The sequence below is a fragment of the Larus michahellis genome, chromosome 6 (genome assembly GCF_964199755.1).
Source record: "Larus michahellis chromosome 6, bLarMic1.1, whole genome shotgun sequence".
Taxonomy (NCBI): Eukaryota; Metazoa; Chordata; class Aves; order Charadriiformes; family Laridae; genus Larus; species Larus michahellis.
Window position 1 is genome coordinate 18,104,348 of NC_133901.1, and position 21,029 is coordinate 18,125,376.

At 39.8% G+C, this 21,029-nt stretch overlaps 1 protein-coding gene across 2 annotated transcripts in view; it reads right to left on the minus strand.

Annotated features, from left to right (window-relative positions):
• LOC141744590 (glypican-5-like) overlaps positions 1-21,029 on the minus strand; it is a 387,960-nt gene that overhangs the window by 343,032 nt on the left and 23,899 nt on the right. For both annotated transcript variants that reach the window (XM_074590881.1, XM_074590879.1), the window contains exon 2: positions 19,999-20,160. In XM_074590881.1, coding sequence (XP_074446982.1) covers positions 19,999-20,160 — 162 coding nt within the window. The remainder of the gene's footprint in view (positions 1-19,998; positions 20,161-21,029) is intronic.

The following is a 21,029-nucleotide window of genomic DNA, read 5'->3' on the forward strand; positions in this document are numbered from 1 at the left end:
CCAAACTTTTCCACCTCTAAGCCCCATTTTTGTTGAGTTTGAAACGTATACAGCTATGCAACTAAATTTTTGTCTCGAGTTCCATAGCCTATTAACTAGGAACAATACGGCAACATCACATCCATTCCTTTCTTTCATGAAGGGACACTAAAAGACAATTCGTTCTGCGTGCAGTCTCTTCCCTGGCCTGAATGCTGATGTGTGGTGGCTCCCCAACATTTCAAACAAAGCGCTTGGATACAACACTAACAGAGGGGACTGCCTCCCCCATCCTTTGCTTATCTAGCAGCCTTATCCACTGCAAGTGCATCCCAGGTCTTCAGATTCTGGGATACTGGATGACATGCCTTTATTTTTATTTTTTAAGCAATGCAGATGGGTATATTCATGTTTGACTGTGTTTCCCATCTGTCAGGCCTGTAATTTCACTACACAGATTTTAAGCAACATGCTAAGGCCAGAACAGCTCCATTTTAACACCTGCTTAAATAGAACCTTGCGATGTACCACCAAACGCAGCACGTTTTCATGGTACTTGATATGACAACAGTCCCAAAAGGTGTGTTGCTGAGTGTGTGGTGGGAAGAGTGGGTGGGCTGGAAGTAAGGGGGGGTTGTAAGCCTCCTTTTTGCTTTTAGTGTTTCAATTTTATTGATCTTGAAATAACAAGTCACTAAAAATTGCTACAAAACCCATCAGTCATAAAATAAGATCAAAAGCAGGCCTAGAGAAAAGACGCCTGCTTGAGGAGAAGACCTTGATGATCACTTCGGAAATACAAGAAAGCACATCCTTAAATAATGTTTATAGCCTCAAAACTGCTCAGTTCAGACAGAAGATAAAATTAGATAAAACCATCTATTGCCTTGAGTGATGACAGGAAAATGAACGTTTCATCCTCTACAGAACGAGGAGTCTTTAGATAAGATTTGTCTCTGACATCACAAGATAAATCACTGTGGGTCTCATACTGCTGTAATTTACACCAGTTATACCTAGTGTAACACAAAAGCCTTCATTCAAGTTACTCCATTTTCAAGTAGCTAAGAGGAGAATCAGTTTTCAGATAGAGAGAGATAACTGAGAAGTTTTAGAAGCCTTCATTAGTTCTTTGCATTTTCCTTGAAGCTGTGCTGTCCCTGGGCTTATTCTATCTTTGCTATTCATCAGACCATTACTTCTAAGCATACAGTGGGTAGATGCGTAGGTATTTCTTTTCATACAGTTTTTCCTACATGTCTTATTTGTCCTTGAATTCTTAGGTATTCCTTTTTGCAATATCAAAATCATTGTTGAGACTAACCTACTGAATGAATATACTTAGAAAAACGGGGGGAAGGAAGCTTTGTGAATACTAAAAAATGATGATGACAAACTTCATATCCCATTTGAAAGTGTCTAGGTTACAAAGCAAAAAATTAAAACAAATTCTGATTTAAACCACTGCAATTGCATTTCCTACTCACCAACTGAAAATGTACCTGCCTCATTAGAACGCTACACCCTGAAGTTAACAGTACACTCAGAAGAAAGGGTAGCGTAGTGCTATCAAATGCCACTTCCATGTGGCATCAATTAAGGTCTGCAAGAAAGAGAATGACTGAACCTCAGCATCCACATGCACAACTCCCTGTCAGCAGGCCAGATTGCAAATAGGCTGATTCTGCTTCCACCTTAACCCAGCGCCCACAGCGCGCAGACCTATTTGTGTGAAGTATGAGAACTCAGAGAGCACGTTGCCTCAGCTCGTATGCTCTGCTGGATCAGTCTCACATCAGGTGTGGTACTGTGCTACAGCCATAGACGTCTCAAAATAAATCTGGTATTGAATAGCAATAGCTTTGCTGTAAGGATGGCAGACTGAGGATATTGGAAAATTAAAAGTTAATAGGGAAGGATGGCATCTATTACTAGATGAATTAACACAGTTAGAGGAAAAAATTAAATAAAATCTTTTGGACACAAAAGTCCTTCTTCAGACACAGAACTCTGAAAGACTGACCAAAAAAATTGTCTCCTTTCTTTCCCAACTATATTGGCAAATCTAGTAAAACAAAGTATCTCACCCCCTCTTATACTGTTTGCAGAATTTACCTTGTACATTTGCATATTGCTCCTCTTCCTCCAAGCTTTTCCAAATTTTGCTACCATATACTGAAGCAGTAAAAGTAAGGCAGCTACGTCTGACCACCACGGTCAGAAATGGGAGGGGAAGGTGAAAGCATATTTTAACTGCTATATTTAGCATACAAGATATAATACTAAAATGTCATAAGAATATTTTCTTTTCAACAGAAATTGACTGCACTGGATTTTGGTCCTTTATGCATTTAGTTCCTCTGCTGGATTCGGTCTCCATAAATTGTATTATTAAATCCAAATGAAAAAGAGCATGTGCCTGCCTCTCTTTCTATATATATATGCGTGTATATATACATATATAAGAAATTTCAAGTACTGATATCTTGTATGTTCTTTTGGCACTTTCTGACTTCCTACCACCCCCCAGCAGGAGTGGACGAATGATCCTTCTCACAGGATCCATTTTTGTGAGTTGTATTGCAGGTTGCCAGGAGGAGGTTTTCAGTAATGAGTTTGAGCTGGTTCATACCAATTGTGGTTCGCTCATTTGCCACTTAGCAATATTTTCCATGGCACATCCCAATAATGTAATCTTCAGTCAGGAAACAGAAGCCTCCCCTTTTCTTTAGTATCGTAATTTAAAAAACTTTAGTTTCATTCTATCCTCGGAGCCAGGGTCCAAGCTCAATTAAATCAGTGGAAAGATTACCAAGGGTTTTTAACTGCTTTTGGACCAAAGCCAAGGTGAATGCTTTATTCAGTTTTATAAAGACTATAAAAATAGTCTATATAAATAAATTTAAATCAGAGAGGACAATTTCTCATTCCTATCATTTCAGGTGAAAAAAAAAATATTCATCTGGGTAAGAGCTACTTTGTCCCCCACTGGTAGTATATATCCACCTGCTAACATCTGGCATCCCTATTCAGTAGCTTAAGACTCAGAGACAGAGCCTGCCTAGGTGAAAACTATCATCTTACAGGTATATAAATCCTTTACAGCAATTCCAGGACAGCAAAGGCTTCAGTAGAGACTTCTCAAGCAAGCACTTCTGAATCACTAAAATTTATTTTACTTCCAGTGCACAGATCAACTCCAATTATTCCAAACAGTACTAAAATCAATTACATACAAGAAGACTGAGTTATCACTTTATGCTGTTTTCTCGTCTGATGGCTTTCTGCCCCTTTGCTCCAAGAAGTATGAACAAGACTTCACAGCAATACAAAAAGCAGGATCAAGTGAAGGACGTGCCTGTGAGGTTGCCCACAATGGGTTAACTGTAAGACTTCTTGCACTAACAGGAAGAACAGGTGCGTATTTGAAGCCTTCGATCAGCTTTTGTACATTGGCAGAATCTGACAACGAACCAAAGCTCTGAACTGCAACTTCTTGCAGTCAAACACCTTAGTAGTTCACACAATTATCATTTTTAGAAAGCAGAAGCCAACACTACAACAACAATTGTCACTGCTGCAGAAAGATTGTGAACCAGGTAGTCAGAGAGTCTGAGATATCTCTGGAGGAGTCCTAGATGCGTTTTGGGGCAGGGAGCACAGCTAGAGAGCACCCTATACACAAAGGTACACTACAGTGATTCTACACCCGTGTAGAGTCATTGCACCAACAGCAGGGTTGAGCCAGCACTGAAAAAGGCATCCTGCACATCCCCAGCACCATTGAAAGTGCTGCCTTCTTTACAGGGCCAAATAAACCATGGCATGTTATTTCATTCTTATATATACCCTAAGAACACCAGGCCACCTACACCAACAACATTACATCAGTTTAACTTAAGCCAGTTTAGGAATTTATTTTCCAAGTTTCTGAGTTGCACTGATGGTTACTAAAGGAGCATTTTGCCTTTATTTACAAATAGTTTTTAAAGGAGTAATGAATTGATCTGTTCGTAAGCAGTCAAAAAAATCAATAGCAAAGTAGTCTGGGCTAAAAGGATTCACCCTCCTGTAGGTGCTCCGCTGTTTCTTTAATTTCACGTTAATTTGCTAGTACTCCTAAAATTTGGGGATGTTTACATTTTCTGACAATTGTTTTACAGATGATTACAGCTGAAGGAATTAGTCTTTCTGGAGAGTAAGGTTTAAAGAATTAAAAAATGAAAAATATTCCATAAGTGTGTTTTTTATATTTGTACATTTACAATTACTCCCAGTTTTGTGGGCCATTATTTTGGCTGCAGTGTTACAGTTTTTTATATTTCATGTTTACAACAGTGTATCATAGGCTCCTTTTCCACTAAGTTTAGTGGCTAAGGAAGGATGCAATGTGTTCCAGGAGGTGAGAGAGTTCTATGAATCCACATAGCCTCTTTCACTCTATGCACCAAAGAGATGTGCCTCAAATTTAAAAGTTTGTAAGAGTATATTTCAGCAAGAGACCTTTTTTTGCTCTTAACGCAACAAAAAAGAAAATCACATTTAATATTAAGTGCATACCTACATGACCAGCTGAATCGAAACAGTACTATTTGAATGGCTCAGGTCTTTCAATAGATATGGCACCACTGAACCTACCGGGACTCCCTCCCACCCTAACCACAACACAAATATAATCCTCTTGTTATTAGGAAATAACCTGCATTTCCTAAGGGCACAAAGGTGCCATTTTCCCTCCTATCTTCATTTGTCTTGTTAAACAAAAAGAATCAATTGTTTAGAAGCATCCGGATCATTCCCTGTTGAGTCAGGCACAGAAGCAGCCCTGATTTGTAACTTTTCATTTAGCCCACAGAGGAAAAAAAGCAGCTCTTTGCCACATGCCAAAACATTTCCTTAGAGGATTCTGTATGGGTAGAAATAGAATAAAGGTCTTCCAGAGATATCAGACCATATTTTCTGTTATGACTTTCACGCAACAACCTGGGCCAAAACTACTAAGAGAAAAAAAACAGGATATAGTACATGAGGAACTGATTAAATGCATGTAGAAAGGAAGTTCTAGCGTAGATAACCGGTTTTGGTCTGCTGGTCATCTGTATTTCTGAGTGCTATTCATCCACCCACAATTCCTACCTATCCAGCTGTATGAAAGCTGCTTGATGGATCCAGGGTCAAACGGAACTCTGCAGCTGGGCTAGGGCAAGCTAAGCCTGGTCACAGAGAAAAGGAATGAGACGTGGATTCTGGAGCTGCGACTTCTACATGAAGCGCCAGTGGGGCACAGGGCCTCAAGCATTCCAAGAATCACTGGTTATGTATGGAAAATGCCAATTCTAGCAAGCAGACAAGGAGAGGTGTGCTCAGAACACAACTAAAAGGACAAGAAAGGGAGATCTAAAAGCTCCATGTTTCTACATTTGCACCTCTCAAATCCTGATAGCAGACACATGCTATTTATTTTTACGGAAAGCCACTACTCCTGTTCTTAGCCTTCTGTTTATAGTGAATATTATGAAACCTAACAAAAGCAATAATAGAAAGAGTAAATAAAATATTACTTCTATAAACATACCTCTTTCCCACAGCAATCCAAAAGCAGTTAAAGAAAGCTCTCCCAAGAAATTGACAGCACAAATCAGAGAGAGTGACACAATTGCAAAATAGTCACAACAAAAAGCGCAAGAAGAACAACCTGTTAAAGATCTTCTTTCTAATAAGAATCCACTAATATTTGCATCAGTATTTCCATTCCAAATGTAAACATCTGCAGGGATCCTAACTTTAGCATGGTACATCAAAGACAAAAGTCCTAAGACAGGAAAAAGAAGAGAGCCAAGCTCTCAAACCTTTCCCTTTCCGATTGAAGATTCAGAGCAGATGTAGTTATCCCCAGCAGGACAAGGCTATTTGGTCCTCTAAAGTCTGACACAAACTGCCCTTTAGTAGCTGTGAATAGGCCTGCGAGGCTGAGGGAAGATGTGGAGAGATGTGGGGAAAACATAACGCACAAATTCCTTAATTCAAAGTCCTATTCTCACATTGTTGCTTAGGTGTACGGATATCCCAAATTTTTGGTGACCACCAATGCAACTGTTAATTCACTTCTGTCAAAAAAAAAAAAGGTCCCAAAACCACCTGGATTAACAGTTTTTGGAAACAATGTAAAACATGTGATGCAGTGGTGTAACACACAGGTGACCGGAACAGTACCTCATCAAAACTACCACTTGCCAGTAATTCAAAGTAAGGCATTCTCTCCTCCTAGAATACAAACACACACATAAGGAGTTAAGTGGTTTGAGTTCACACCCTACTCAAACCAAACTGCAGGTCAGTCTTATTCACCCAAGCTCCATTTCCCTTTAAACTCTGCTCTCCCACACCACAACTACAGAACTTCATTTCAACACAGTCTGGTAGAGCATAGTTAATTACAGAAGAGGGAATAACAAGCAAATGTTAAAGAGGTCATGTGTTTATGCACATGTTTTCAATGTGTCTACTGAAACACCTACATTTGGTTCCAAGATGAATACGAAATGCTAACCAGCAGCTAACACGGCTATGGTAGCAACACAGTCCTCCAGTTAGACAGTAAATTCAACTGGAAAAGCAGACAGAAAATTCCCTGCTTTCAAATAGCTTCTGTCCCACCAGCGCCATTCCTATCTTACAGAAAATCAGTAAGGTCTTACAGATCATCAATAGCATTCAGATCCACACCAAAAGCAAGAGCTCCATGCAACATCAACGGGAAGCTGCTAGGTAGCAGGACTAGCTAATCATTTCCCCAGTAAAATGGAAAGGAAGTATGCAGAAGATTATATTTATAACCACACAAGTCTTCCTAATTCCTAAATCTAAACCATCTGAGTTTAGAGAAAATGCCTTAAGCTTTCTACAGGGATGGTGGTAATTACAGATCCAGTACTTCATGAAGTAAACCCCAACTCCCAACAAAATAGCAAACAAAAGACATAATCCAACAGCTACACTTCAAAAATGTTTACACTCCAGCTGCGTGGCCAGAAATGTAGAAATGCAATCCAAACAGATGTCCATGAAGAAGGCACAGGACAAGGAATCCATGCTAACTTCAAATCTGATGTATAGAGCACATATCACTTCATAGATATTTTTGTAGCCACATGATGAGCAGCCATTTCAACTTAAGGTCAGATGAAGAGTAAGTTTTAGTGAGAATCATGTTCCCATACCATGGATTTGACCAGATATCTCTACACAGTTATAGCACAGCAGTCTACTTCCACATGACTTTATCTCTGCGTCCTTATACATTTCAGTCTCTCACCACACTGGCATGCACAGGACTGGTCCAAATACTCCTTTCAAAGCAGCTTTGATAGCCGTGCCACGGGGAGGAGGGGAAAGGGCAGAAGGAGGTGGCACAGCTCATCCATACAATCATCCAATTACCAGTCAGTGATCCTAAACTAGTGGTAGAGCAACAGGCAAGTACAGGACCAACATTCAACGAAGTACTCCCTGCTCTGCACATACATTCTTCCTCCTCTGCTCCTCAAGAGAGACACCTAAGGTAAAAGCATAAAGGAGAAAGGGGGGAAACTGAAGTAACAAAGAGGTGAAAAACAACTGATCTATGTATTTGTCCATTCATGCTGTGAGTGGCTGAAACATGCAAGCATACAGTTACAAAACAAGCATAGAAGCAGTTGTCCTTTCCTTACTTCCGAAGTCGCCTACAATTATAAAAAGTTCTTAAAAATATTTTGTCTGAAGGTAAATACTTACATGAATAAACTCACTTAAAATCAAACACACCTCTTTTTAAACCAAAGTAACCTCAAAGCCTATCCACTTCAACAATGCCCTCAACTGATGGGCAACGTGGGGAGTTGACCTGATATTTTAGAGTAACAAAATTTTGACAAGGAAATTTTGAACTAAGACGAAGAACAGAAACTTTGAAATCTGATCTAAAAATCCCAACATTACACACATGCTTGTAAACACTAAGACTACTATCTCTTATACTGAAAAACATGATCCTGTTGCCTTTACACACCCTCCATCTGTCTGTATTCCTCTGTCTCTCATGTTACAGTAACAGCGTAATCTTCCTGGGATGGGCACGGTTTCTTAGGTTTTCATATACAGCACAGTGAAGTCCTAGCCCATAAATAAAACACCACACATGATAGCAACAGCAATAAGTTGTTTTCGGTTAATAACTGGAAGAAAAAAATATATATTTTATCTTCTTTTACCTCTACACACACCTAACAGTTTAGATCAATAATGAATTATGTTACACAGCGTTACTGAAAGGCATATATACAAACTGCTCTAAAAGTAAAAAACAAAATACATCTGCATAACAGAGATGGTAAATTAATTTTTTGGAAAAAAAAATTCAGAAGAATTTAAGACGTTCCACGTTCGCCTCCTAAAATAAGGTAAGAAAATAATGGAAGTGTATTTTCTAGGCCAGTTAACCTGAAAAAAAATATTTTCCAAGTAAAATTCTTTTTGTCCACTGAGAGTGTATGGTTGGCAGAAGAGAGCACACTGCACACTGAAATGCCACACTACCATTACTTGGGCATGGAGCTGAGGTTTGAAGCTATTGTTTTCTCCTCAACATACTTGCTTTGAGATACCTCCTCTCTTAGCTTTGTCAGTCTCACTCAATCATTTTCTTTTTGAAGTCTCAAAATGCAACAGTGAGAATGAAGTAAGGATTTCCTGTACATCGATCGGTCCTTTTGCATTTAGTTTGTTACCGCCAATGTTTTGTCTCCTATTTTTATTGAATTGCCCAATGTTACAGAACCTATACTCTTGCTCAAAGAACAAATAAAATTTTGCATCTAGAGATGGCCTAAAGGAATGCCTTTCCTGTTTTCAGTATCACAATAAAAGGACTAATAAAACAGCAAAGGGAATTTAAACAATCAATCACCTTTAGGAGAAAAGGATGTGTAATTAGAAGCTGAATTATCATTGAAATAAAATCCCCCATAAACTGAAGGACAGTCAATGGTCCTCTTTTTTTTATTCCAAGTAAGTTTTGGGCAGGAACTATCTTCATACACTTACACTCCCATTCAAAAAAAATCTCTTTGTCAGAACACATTGCTTCTCAGGTCTTCACCCACTTTTTTTTCACAAAATGTCGGGCTAACTTAGGCAAGCGGGAACTTGGACTTGATCCCACTGAGAACAACTTAATTTCGTAAGATTTACCGAAGTACTCACACAGCCAGTGGTGGAGTCACTGGGATGGGGGACTTGATATAATTAGAGACTGAGCTGTAATGCCACGTGTGTGGAAATTCCATGTCAGAACAGAAGTGAAATAGAGGGAGAAAACCACACACCTTCTAGTCCACAATAAGGAGGCCACTGAAATTTCACAGCACGGTTGCAAGTGAAGTGTGTAACTCTAGAAGAAAGAGAGCACTAAACAATATCCCAGAAACACGGTCACAAAAACATTGTGCTCACAACAGCAACTGTGTTAAAGCCTCCACAGGTAGTCAAACCCTCAGATTCATTTGCTCACTCTGCTTCTGCAGGTTTTTCTTTTCTTTTTTTAGGAATGAACATTTTCTCTCCAGCTATCTTTGTATTTTCTTTCTATCAGGACTTAATTTATCATTGATTTATTGGGCTACACTTCTACCATGCTTTTATGCTCTGGAGATACAGTCAACAGCCTTACAAGGTACTGGAAAGAACAAAGAGGAAGAAAAATATAATTATGACAATGGACACGTGAAATATGGACACAGAGATATAAGATAACCAAACACATGATATGTGCGTTCATTAGATTTCTTGTTCTAGCACCAATATGCCCTACCCACATTGCACGAACAACAGTTATAAATAGGTAAATGAAGAGACTGTCCCTGCCCCAAATTGCTTACATTCTAGGTATCAAATGACAGCCAAAGCCAGACAAGCTCAGGAAGCAAGTTTACATGATGATTATAAAGGCTAAATGGATGATGTCTTAACTAGATGATTTGCTGTTTCCTTTTAAATGTATTTAGTATATTTCTCTCACCACTTCACATGGAATTATACCATCCTTTCAAAGCCTTGAGCCAAACAATTCTGTAAATTCTGTATTTAATAACATTTAAAAATAACAGAGCTATCTAAACAATGTAACACTTTTGCTTAACAGACAAAGCACTATAATTCTAGTAACCAGTCAGAAACTTTGATACTCAAAAGTGTAGAGTGATTACCAATATAAGCTTCTGGCAAGACTAATACTATCCAGTTATTCATAAGCACAGTTGCAACATATTGCATTCTTGAAAAACAACTGCACACTATTTCATAAATCAAACCTGCATACAACATGCAGGAACTCTTATAAGAGTGAATTACTCGCAATGCTGATGACTCCCCACAGTATCGACACTGATTGCCAGTTCCAGTCATTTCAGTGTAATAAATAAGACTTGATATAAGATTTTCCTACGTTTAAGGAGAAATCCACTATTAACAACATAGTCACTAACTTTAGTTATCCTATAAAGACTTCTGTGGACATAACCTTTATTACTAGATATGGTTTGCAAGATAGTGATTTACATTCCATGGCTAGAATTAAGTGTTCTTCCTAGGTTTTCATTAAATTTTCCACTTGAATTTGCTATTTTGAAAGCATAAAGTCATCAGAATTTTCTGACGAGAGAGTGTGATTTCCTCCATTATTCCTCCCTTTGATTTTTCCTGTGTTTTTAAAGACTAATAATTTCTTCTTCCTAACAAGCTGCCCAAATGACAAGGCACAGCGGGGGAGGGATACATTAATGCAATCAGAAACGCACAAAAATCACCAAGGTGAGCAGTTATTTACATTAGTATAGCAGTTAGGGATGCTAATAAAACACCAGGATGACATGTGCTGTAGAGACCCAGGATAAAGCATGGTGCCAGTCTCAGAGCTGCCAATAAAAGGAAAGGCAAACGACAGTGATAGATACGCATCCACAAGGGAAGAAGGACAAACAGGGGCAGGAGCATGACAAACCTGGTCAATGTAACGGGCACTGGATTCAGAATATTTTGGGTTGACCTTTTATAAGTATTTTGTTTATCATAACCCTAAGGAGATAATTTTAAGAATAGCATTCAAAGGAAGACAGTGAAGACACATGGGATTTTTATAGAGCACACTTCTCTAACATGAAAGACAGAACAGAAAAACCAACAAAAAGGTACCCATCTAAACTTTTATCTTAAGTGAACAAAAAGGCCGGTGTTACTTGTCTGTGAGTGTAACTGACATTTAGATCATGGATCACAGGTGACTAGCAGCATGGACTACACTAGAAAACACAAGATGAAAGGCATACTTTAGATGCAGGAGGCTAGCACTATCAAGTAAACAGAGAATGCAATCAGGAGTTTGACCAGGGAAGTTATCTTTTTAGCAGGATTCAGATAATCTGGAAAAAAAAAAAAAAAACACAAAACAGTGACAACCAGTGAAAAGAGTAAAAAGCATTGGATACTTGATTTTCATAATGTATACTATGGGAGATTAAACAGTATGGGAAAAATCAAGAGGCACGGACACTCTTAGAGGACATGAGAGGCTGAGATGAACTTCTACACACATTCATTTTATCGTTAATATGCACTACAGAAAAATTTTTAGAAGTGAAGGTTTATTTGGGGTTTTTTTTCCCCCCACAATTAACTTCGAGCTTGTGTGTATGTACAAATAAAGCACATTCCTTAAATTATTTATGGACAGCAGATCATCACACTGATTCCAATTCCTATAAAAATGGAACAATACAACATGCCAGGTAAGAAATACTTTCCTTCTTTTGTAATCTGCAGCATGAAAATGTCCACTTGAATCTAGAATCTTGACAAAAAGTGTACACAACTTCTGAAAAGGTTTTATTCCAAAGGATCGCAGGTAGTCTTTCAGCCAAAAAAGAATACCTCACACCATTCACAATGTTTAGCGACTGAACACACACAAGCTGCATAGCGAGTTCAATAATCACCATTCACAGTGTAATGTTAATATTTACTCACAGTGTCCCTGGCATATCTCCAAGATTTTCTTTTAATTTTGCACATTCAGAAGATAAAAGGTGATAGCATTAGGGAATATCACACTACAAACTATTATTTTTAGATTTTGCTGAGAAAAGGACAATTACAGGAAAGAATTTAACACCCCTTCTCTCATCCCACATTCAGACAAAGACTGAAGCTTTAGCAAAGCCCTCGGCTCTAAAACCAAAAATGACATATAGAAGATGAATTATTATACTGGCAATAACAATACTTTTAAACAATAAAACTTAAGAATCAAGTGACACAATGGAACTAGTAAGCAGAATGTTTAAAGCAAGCAACCTCATGCATAATTAAATTGTGGTCAGTACATGGTCAACATTGCCAATTTTTTTTTGGTAGTCAAAAGACAACCTGGTGAAAGAGGAATTAATGAAGAGCAGGCCCAACAGCAGATAGTTACACCAATGGATAATGGGTGCATCTCAGCCTAGACTCAAGAAGTTCTTGAATTATCATTCTCCAGGGAACAGGAGGGTAAAAAGGGAAGTGTGTTCATATTTCTGATATATTTTCCCGTTCATTTGCTGGCCACTGGACAAGAATGTGTTAGGTGGCGCTGCAGCCTCACCCAACGTGACAGTACCTGTGCACAGCATGGGGAAAGACATGGCAGTTGCTGACATTTCATCAACTGAGATGGCACCAATAAAGAGGATAAAAACAGGATGGCAAAATCAGAAGATCCCACAAGGGTAATGCTTCACCGCTATTTCACATAAATTTCTTTGTTACACAGGCTACTTATTTCTAACAGATTCTGTCTCTCCTACCCTACAATTCTTCATCTTTGCCTCCACCCACCATAAATGTTCCTCCGAACTGCCGGCATGCTAAGCGCATTGGATTTATGAACTTTCAGACAGTACTAAAATACAAAGGAGGAATCTTATCACCAAAGGATTGATGCAGAATGTGCCCTTCCTCATACCTCACTGCTCTAAAACACTGACCTGGTCCACAGTTAGGGCAAAGTAGCCCCAGTTGTGCCAAGATCATGGACAAAACGAGCATCTCAGTCTTCCAGCAAACACTTCAGGAAACTACAATCAGCCAAAGTTCCCTTCACCTCCAAGGTCTCTAGAAATTGCAAATACTTTTTTAGAGGGATGAGAAGAGATCACAAGATAAACTAAAGTGGCATTCTTGGCTCATCCTATGGTATGACGTGCCACTTTAGGAAAGATTTTCCCTCCCCTCTGCATTGCTTTATCCATCTCTAGCACCAATACACCCACACTGAAGTCCTTCATAAAAGTGCTTGAGATCTACAGATAGAAGTACCCTCTTTGTGGCGGATTGACCCTGTCTGGGTGCCAGGTGCCCACAAAAGCCGCTCTGTCACTCACCTCCTCAGCTAGACAGGGGAGAGAAAATATAACAAAAGGCTCATGGGTCAAGATAAGGACAGGGAGATCACTCAGCAATTACCTCACAGGCAAAACAGACCCAACTTGGGGAAATTAATTTATTACCAATCAAAATCAGAGTAGGGTAACAAGAAATAAAATCTCATCTTAAAAACACTTTCCCCCCACTCCTCCCTTTTTTCTGGGCTCAACATCACTACTGATTTCTCTACTGCCTGCCCCCGAGCGGCATAGGGGGATGGGGAACAGGGCTTGCAGTCAGTTCATCACATGTCTCTGCCTCTCCTTCCTCCTCAGGGGTGGACTCCTCACACTCCTCCCATGCTCCAGCACAGGGTCCCTCCCACAGGAGACAGTCCTCCATGACCTTCTACTCCAATGCGAGTCCTTCCCATGGACTGCAGTCTTTCAGGAACAGACTGCTCCAGCAGTGGGTCCCCTGCAGGGTCACAAGTCCTGCCAGCAAACCTGCCCTGGCACGGGCTCCTATCTCCACAGGTCCTGCCTGGAGGCTTCCCACAGAGTCACAGCCTTCTTCGGGCATCCACCTGCTATGGCATGGGGTCCTCCATGGGCTGCAGGTGGATATCTGCTCCACTGTGGACCTCCATGAGGCAGGAGGACAGCCTGGCAGGGAAGCTGGGCAGTCTCACCATGGTCTTCACCATAGGCTGCAAGGGAACCTCTGCTCTGGCATCTGGAGCACCTCCTTCGTCACTGACCTTGATGTCTACAGAGTTGTTTTCTTTCACATATTCTCACTCCTCTCTTCTCACTACTGTCACACACGTGTTTCCCCCCCCTTATACGTTACCCCAGAGGCACTACCACCATTGCTGATGGTTTCAGCCTTGGCCAGCAGCAGGTCCATCTTGGAGCTGGCTGTCACTGGCTCTATTGGACATGTGGGAAGCTTCCAGCAGCTTCTCACAGAAGCCACCCCTGTACATCCCCACTACCAAAACCTTGCCATGCAAACCCAATACACCTATAAAGCGCTAGGTTTACATTTCAACAGCAAAGAGCAGCAGCCAAAAAAAAGGCTGGTTTTGTCATAGAGATGAAGACAGCCTTCTCCCACCTAGAGCCCCACAGAAGACAGACAGCAGTAGTCCATGTGAATGCAGTTCACACACACGAGGCTACAACTAAAAAGGAATATTCCAGCCTCCCTTGGGCTGCATACATAAAACAGGCTTTCACTCCAGCTAGAAAACACAGATTGTTTGGTGCACTGGAATAAGAATGAATAGTATACAGGAGATGGACAGAAATACTCTAATGGAGCCTCTCTCTCCTCTCTCTCTGTAGGGAGTCATTTTTGCATTGAGCCTAAACCATATTATACATCTCTGCCAGCTTTCAGCTCAAAGGTCAGCAGGGTACAAAACTCTTCTTAGCAGGGTTATACAAGTGGAAAGGGGTGGGTAACAATTTGTCTGAATAAAAGACAAAGTACTACGGGATTACAAAAAAACCACTATTTAAAAAGCAACACTTCTGCATTTCTATAATCCAGCAGTAAATAAAGGAAACCAGAGGCATCATTGGTGATGGCTGGCAGGCTTCTGTTGGTGATGGTTGGCTTTTTTTTTTTTAAATAGCTCATTGATTTTGGACTGCATCCATCTCCAGCATTGTGACTACACTTCATATAGTAATTAACTACAAACCAGAGTGCACTTCTCCAGCCAAGTCTTTTCTGTTTTGTAAATCTCATTGCACTTCAACACCATTAACCAGCCACCCCTATTTCAAGCTGATATTCCTAAATTCAGTAAAAATAAGCGTCAGCAACACTGGAACTCAGACAAATTTAAATGGGGAATATTTTTGACTCCATATGGCTCTGAGTGCCAGTGTACTGTACTACTTGTTTCTGGGAATGTTCAGGTCAGTTGGTGACTGAGCCCACTAATGGTATCCAGCCCAAGACCCACAGAAACCAGCCGACCCTTCCCATTCACCAGGGAGGATGCCAGATCAAAAACTTCGTGCTTAAGGACTTTTTGGATTCAACTAGGCATTAAGTTTCAGGCATTTTACTGACAACCAGCAGTCCTGTGCTCCATCGGTGCTACAACTAGGTTTCCGCTTCCACCTTGTACCATTCATGTCCGTCTCAGTTGCCTGCTTGTATCAGATGATAACAGGGGAAATGACGCATGTGCACAGCCACGGCACTGCAACTCCTGCTATTAGAAATCCCTAGTAGCATCTCCCCATTCCATATAAAGCAGAACACAGCACAGCTTTGCCAAAGCCCTTGAGTTAAGAGTGAGAGGAACAGAGTGCTACAAAACTAATCTGCCCCTATAGCTGGGAGAATATGGGAACACCTGGTCCTGCCATTTGACCCCTCAAGGTCAAATGAATGCTACTTCAAAGAAACAACACAAAATTATTGCTTTATGACCAACACGCTTTCATTCATGAAAGAGCTTACTCTTCAGAGGCTGTGAGTGAACAATTCCTATTGCCTACTGTAAAAACAAAACGTGCAAAGAGTAGTAGTATTTTTTTTAAACTGCTGAGCTCAAACAAAGCTTTCCACTGTATCTGATACCTGCTAATTTAATGACTGAAATATGATGTAGGTTTCAAAGTATCTTGCTCTGCCTCTCTGCAGAGACCATCAACAGAACAAATAAATTACCAGTGTTTGGATTCTCATTACCTCAAATTAGCCTCAGCATAAAATGACAGGAGCAAAGCCAAGCTTTCTGTGGGTCCTTACATGGCACCTGTTAGCACTCTATAAAGGACACAGGAGAGGGAGGCCAGATTTCTCTCTGTCTGTCCACAACAAAGCTTTCCCATCAGACTATTGCTGTCTTCAGACAGCAACTTTCAGCCTGCACACCCGCGCCGCTTTTAATCCACTAACAATGAATCAGTTGCCTTGCTTGGAAGCGTCCCCAAGGAGTGCAGGGACTGATGAGGGAACTGGGGAGGAACAGAAGGATGACTGCGCCAAGTAACGTGTAGTATCTCCACAAAGACATAAATCTAAACTAAAACAATACGCTTGTTTGGATGCAAGCCTAAAAAAGGTCAGAACAAAGAAAACAGTAAGTTCAAAGGAAAATCTTCTGGTTATCAAAGGGGAAAGCAAGTTACAAAATGAAAGCATCCTGTTTGATCATTTGTTTCAATAGTCCTGCCGGACATTTCAGGCTGCAGCCACAGGAGCAGAGACAGAAAGACAGGCACATCTTTGGATGGGACAAACTGACCTGCTCCAAAATGCTTCCAAAACAAAGCCACCTGTGAAGAGCCAGAGGGTGCCATACTAGGATCATTACAACAGGCACATTCTCCTCTGTTATGCTGCTCCTATTACAGTTTGGCACACTGACACATCTCATCCACTTACTCCACCTTGCCTTTGACTCCACTTGGAGCAGAGGGTCATTAATAACACACCTGTGGAGTGACTAATACCATGGTTATGACTTTTAGGCTACATCATGGACCAAAACATTAAGAGAAAGGGAAACCAGCAGCTTTCCATGAAACTCTCCCGCCAGGGGCCTGGTTACATTCAATGTGCCAAACACCCAAAAGACTTTGTGACAATGTATGATTTTGCAGGAGCTGAGTCCCATGACATACTTCCCAAGCAGCCAGCTGGCCTTTTCATTCCTGCCACTCTCCCTTCCTCCTCTCCTGTTACTAATAGGGCAGGCATTTTACAGCCTGCAGCTGATGCCAATGTGCCTCTTCTACTCAAATCAGGTGTAACAGTATTAGCAACAGGAGTTCAAGCAAAAAATTCCCATGCAGAAGCTTGATTTATTAAGTGTTTGAGCAAGGTCTGGGTTGCTAATATTGAAAAATCTAAAGGGGGGGAAAACAGCAGGATTGAACCATAATGCTAAGGTTGACCATATGTACAGATTGGGCTTTCACCCAAATATAACAAGTCTGCCCACAGCTGTGGTATGTTTAATCAAGTCTTAGAGACTAATTATTTTGCACAACTAAACCCAGCACCTGTGAAAATTGTCTTATTTCAGCTGTGGGCAAAGCTACTTAAATAACATTTTCAATTTCAAAAAGAAAAAACAAACCAAAATCTCTTCAAGTCCAAAATGTCCACAGCCAACTGCAGTACCCAGGCAGCACAGAGGGAATATTTAACGAAACTCATATCAAAACTCCTACTCACATGAGAAAGCTCTTTCCTATTAATACTCGTGGTATCTAATTGCAGGTCCTCAGACCTAAGTGTCTTCTGACTTCCATGAAAGAAAATAACAAGATGAGAACTCAAAAAAGTCCACATTCTCCGTCCCCTGCCTCCAAAAAAGTTGCTCTCTTTTCCCACTGAAATTTAATTCCTATCACTGTATTCTCAAGCTGGACTCCTAAAAATCCATTTCTTATACCATATTAGCCTTGAAAATTATTTTGTCAGTATGGGTATAATATTAACAGTATCGTCTGCTAAACACGCATAAAAAGCGGTTAAGATTTCTTTTCATCAGCAGTAGGCAGCAAGGCTAACTACTGCTTTGCTTTCGCTACACTAACAGTACTAAAAATGTGTATATATATAAAAGAAAGTGAATTGTGCATGAAAATTGTACAAATAAACACCACCACATAGAAATGAATAAATTGCTATTTATTTATCAAGTCTGAGCCATTTCTCACTGCTGCAAGAAACATGAAATCTGAAAGGCACCTGAAAGTTTCTAAAATAAGGGTATTTCTTTTCTCAGACTTTAAATGCGCTTGTGGCACACCCAAACTTTATCATTCAAAACAGCAACAAACCAAAACAGACCAAATGGACAGAATTAGTGCAATGCAAAGATCTTCCCTCTCAGTAAGTGTGTCACACAGTGCTACTCTTAGCAACAGAATGTTTATACAGCACAAGATAAAGAGAGGCTTTTCACTGACACCTGGGACAAAACCAAAGCAAAAAAGCAGCTCCCAATGTGAGAGAGAAAAGTTACGTTTTTCAAGTGTTCCCACCTAATGTAGACAGAAGGCCAGCCATAACAAGTTACAACAAACAACCTATTTACCCACTTCCAGAAAATGCTTGTAAATTTAAACTGTGTGAAATGTCTAACTACTTCTTTCATTCCATCAAAAGGCTTCATCAGCAACAGACAATAAAGCCGCTGGCTTGACCTAAAGGGGCTGGTAGGTTAATCTATTCTGACCTTATCCTTATTCAATCATGATACTGAAAGATTGCTTGAATAACTTACCAGCATTTAACAATGCCAACAGTCACCCTTTACCACAGTGCTCCTCCAAAGTGCCCTTCAACCAAATTTTTTAAATTACGGGGGATATTTAAAATTTTCAAAAGTTTCTTGTAAAATAAGCCAAAACGCCATTTCTCACTCATTGGTACAGAAGAGAGGAAAGAGGTAAATGGCCAAAATCAGAAGAAAATTATCATCTTGCCCTTGCACGTTTCTTTCAGACTTCCACCGTAGCTTATTGTCAATTTTAGATAACATGCTATCTCTTATTAACTGTCAATCACATCTTTTATTTAGAGTATTTTCACTCAACAGAAGAAACTTTATCAAATAGCAGCTTTTTTGTCCAAACTGCCTTGTAACAATAGGCTTAATCATACAGACCTAAACACTTTGTATTTTAATAACTACTGGCTTGTTTTCAAACCCCATTCCGTGAGGGTGCTCAGCACTAAACATAGCAAAGCAGTGAGTTAAAATTAAGCACGTAATTAGGCCCACAGAAGTCAGTACATTGGATTCATCACTCAATGAGTGATTTAATCGCTCAACTCTCATATATTTAAAGTTCACTGCCTATGCTTAAATGCCCTTCTGGAGAAAAATCTCCAGCGCTCAACACTGTATAGTGCACAATCCTACACAATGATTTTCCTCCCTTTAATAGTACAATAACTGTCTGTATGAAGAAACTACATAGACTTACATCAACCTGTTAGAGCAAGGTAGCTTTGAGAACAGCAAGAGTTATGAGAACAGACTTTCAGCACAGGTTCCTTCATGCATTCTTGTTTAACTGCATGGCTGTAATTCTTGCAAACAGATCACTCTTCAGGTGACCTGCCAGGTAGCAGAACATTTTGACATGAAGAGAGAGCTGTTTCTCACTTGACATATCAGTTAGAGCACTTATTCTTCAGATTCAACAAACAAATGCATTTTCATTTAACATTCTACACCTGTAAGTATTTTGGCAACACAATATAATACCAAAGCACAACCAACCATCAGTCACCTAAATGACATTTGAAGATGCCTTAAAAAAAAAAAAAAAAATCTTTTTTAAAGTGATCCTGGGAACCAGGTCTAAGCTTAAATCTATTCCTAGTTGGATTTAGGCAGATGCTTAAAATACGAGTCAAGATTAAGTGCCATCACTTTTTTCCTAAAGCAGATCATCAAAGAACAAGGAAATAAACCATAAGCCGGTGACTGCAGCAGGCAAAAGAATTTAAAAACAAAGAGCTTTTCCTTTTGATTGCAGAGGATAATTTTATAAAATACCCACAGGACTGCAGTAACTCAACAGTTCCTACCTTGAAAAGCTGTGATATGACCAACAATCATGTACTTCAGTTCAAAATTCAGTGCCTGGATACTTTGAGTCCTTTCCCTTCGAACAGCTGCCTGGTAGCTTTCTTCCATTTTTTTGGTGCAACATGTTGGTGCTCTATGTTGACAGATTTGTAAATCTGACTCTGAAAGCAAACAAGAAAAATACAATAATTAGAAAACTTTCCATCTTACACCATTAGCATAAATAATACTTCTTAATGTCAAAACAATCACCACATTTAAGATCTTGAAAGAAAACATAATCCGTAAGGAATGACATTGCGAAACTCAGTTATTGTCTCAAGGACACTAATTTATGACTTTCATATGACCTACATTTGGATAACATCACATTATCAGCTGCTAACTTATTTTACATTGTTGCTAAAAGCATTGGGCACAAAATCATCTAAACACAGTCAAGGGCACAGCAGAATCATTGAAGCTACACATTCAAAGGGGCAACATTTCCCCTGTACACCTTGTGCTTAGGGTATCGTAACTTGAACATCTGAGTGAAAACCGTGCCTCAAATTAGGATGCAAAATTCACCTCTGTAGTGCCTCGAGGAACTACTTACCTTTTACTCTAGGGGAAACCTCTCAAAAAAAAAAAAAAAATCTTTGAGCACACAGACACACACCCCACTCCCCGCCCCCCAAAAAATAAAACAACAAAAAAAAGGACATTTGAGTCTCCTAAAAGCTATCGTAGTTGGAGTGGCCTTTTTTATCCCTTTCCTCTCTAGTTTTAACATGTTTAGTTTCTTTCTGAATCAGATTCAAACCCAGAAGCAATAGTTGCAACTAAATAGAATTGATTTCTGCAGCAGCCTGAATTTAGCTATCTAGGGACAGAGGTAAGAAACTGACTCTATGCAGAGGGACCCACAGTACACACAACCATTGGGAAATCAGAGACTGCTGCTTCAATTTCAAGGCTTAGCACATAGTCAGAATCAAGAAGTCTTCACCTGAACCGAAAAACTGTTTTTAAACTTAACCACGTACAG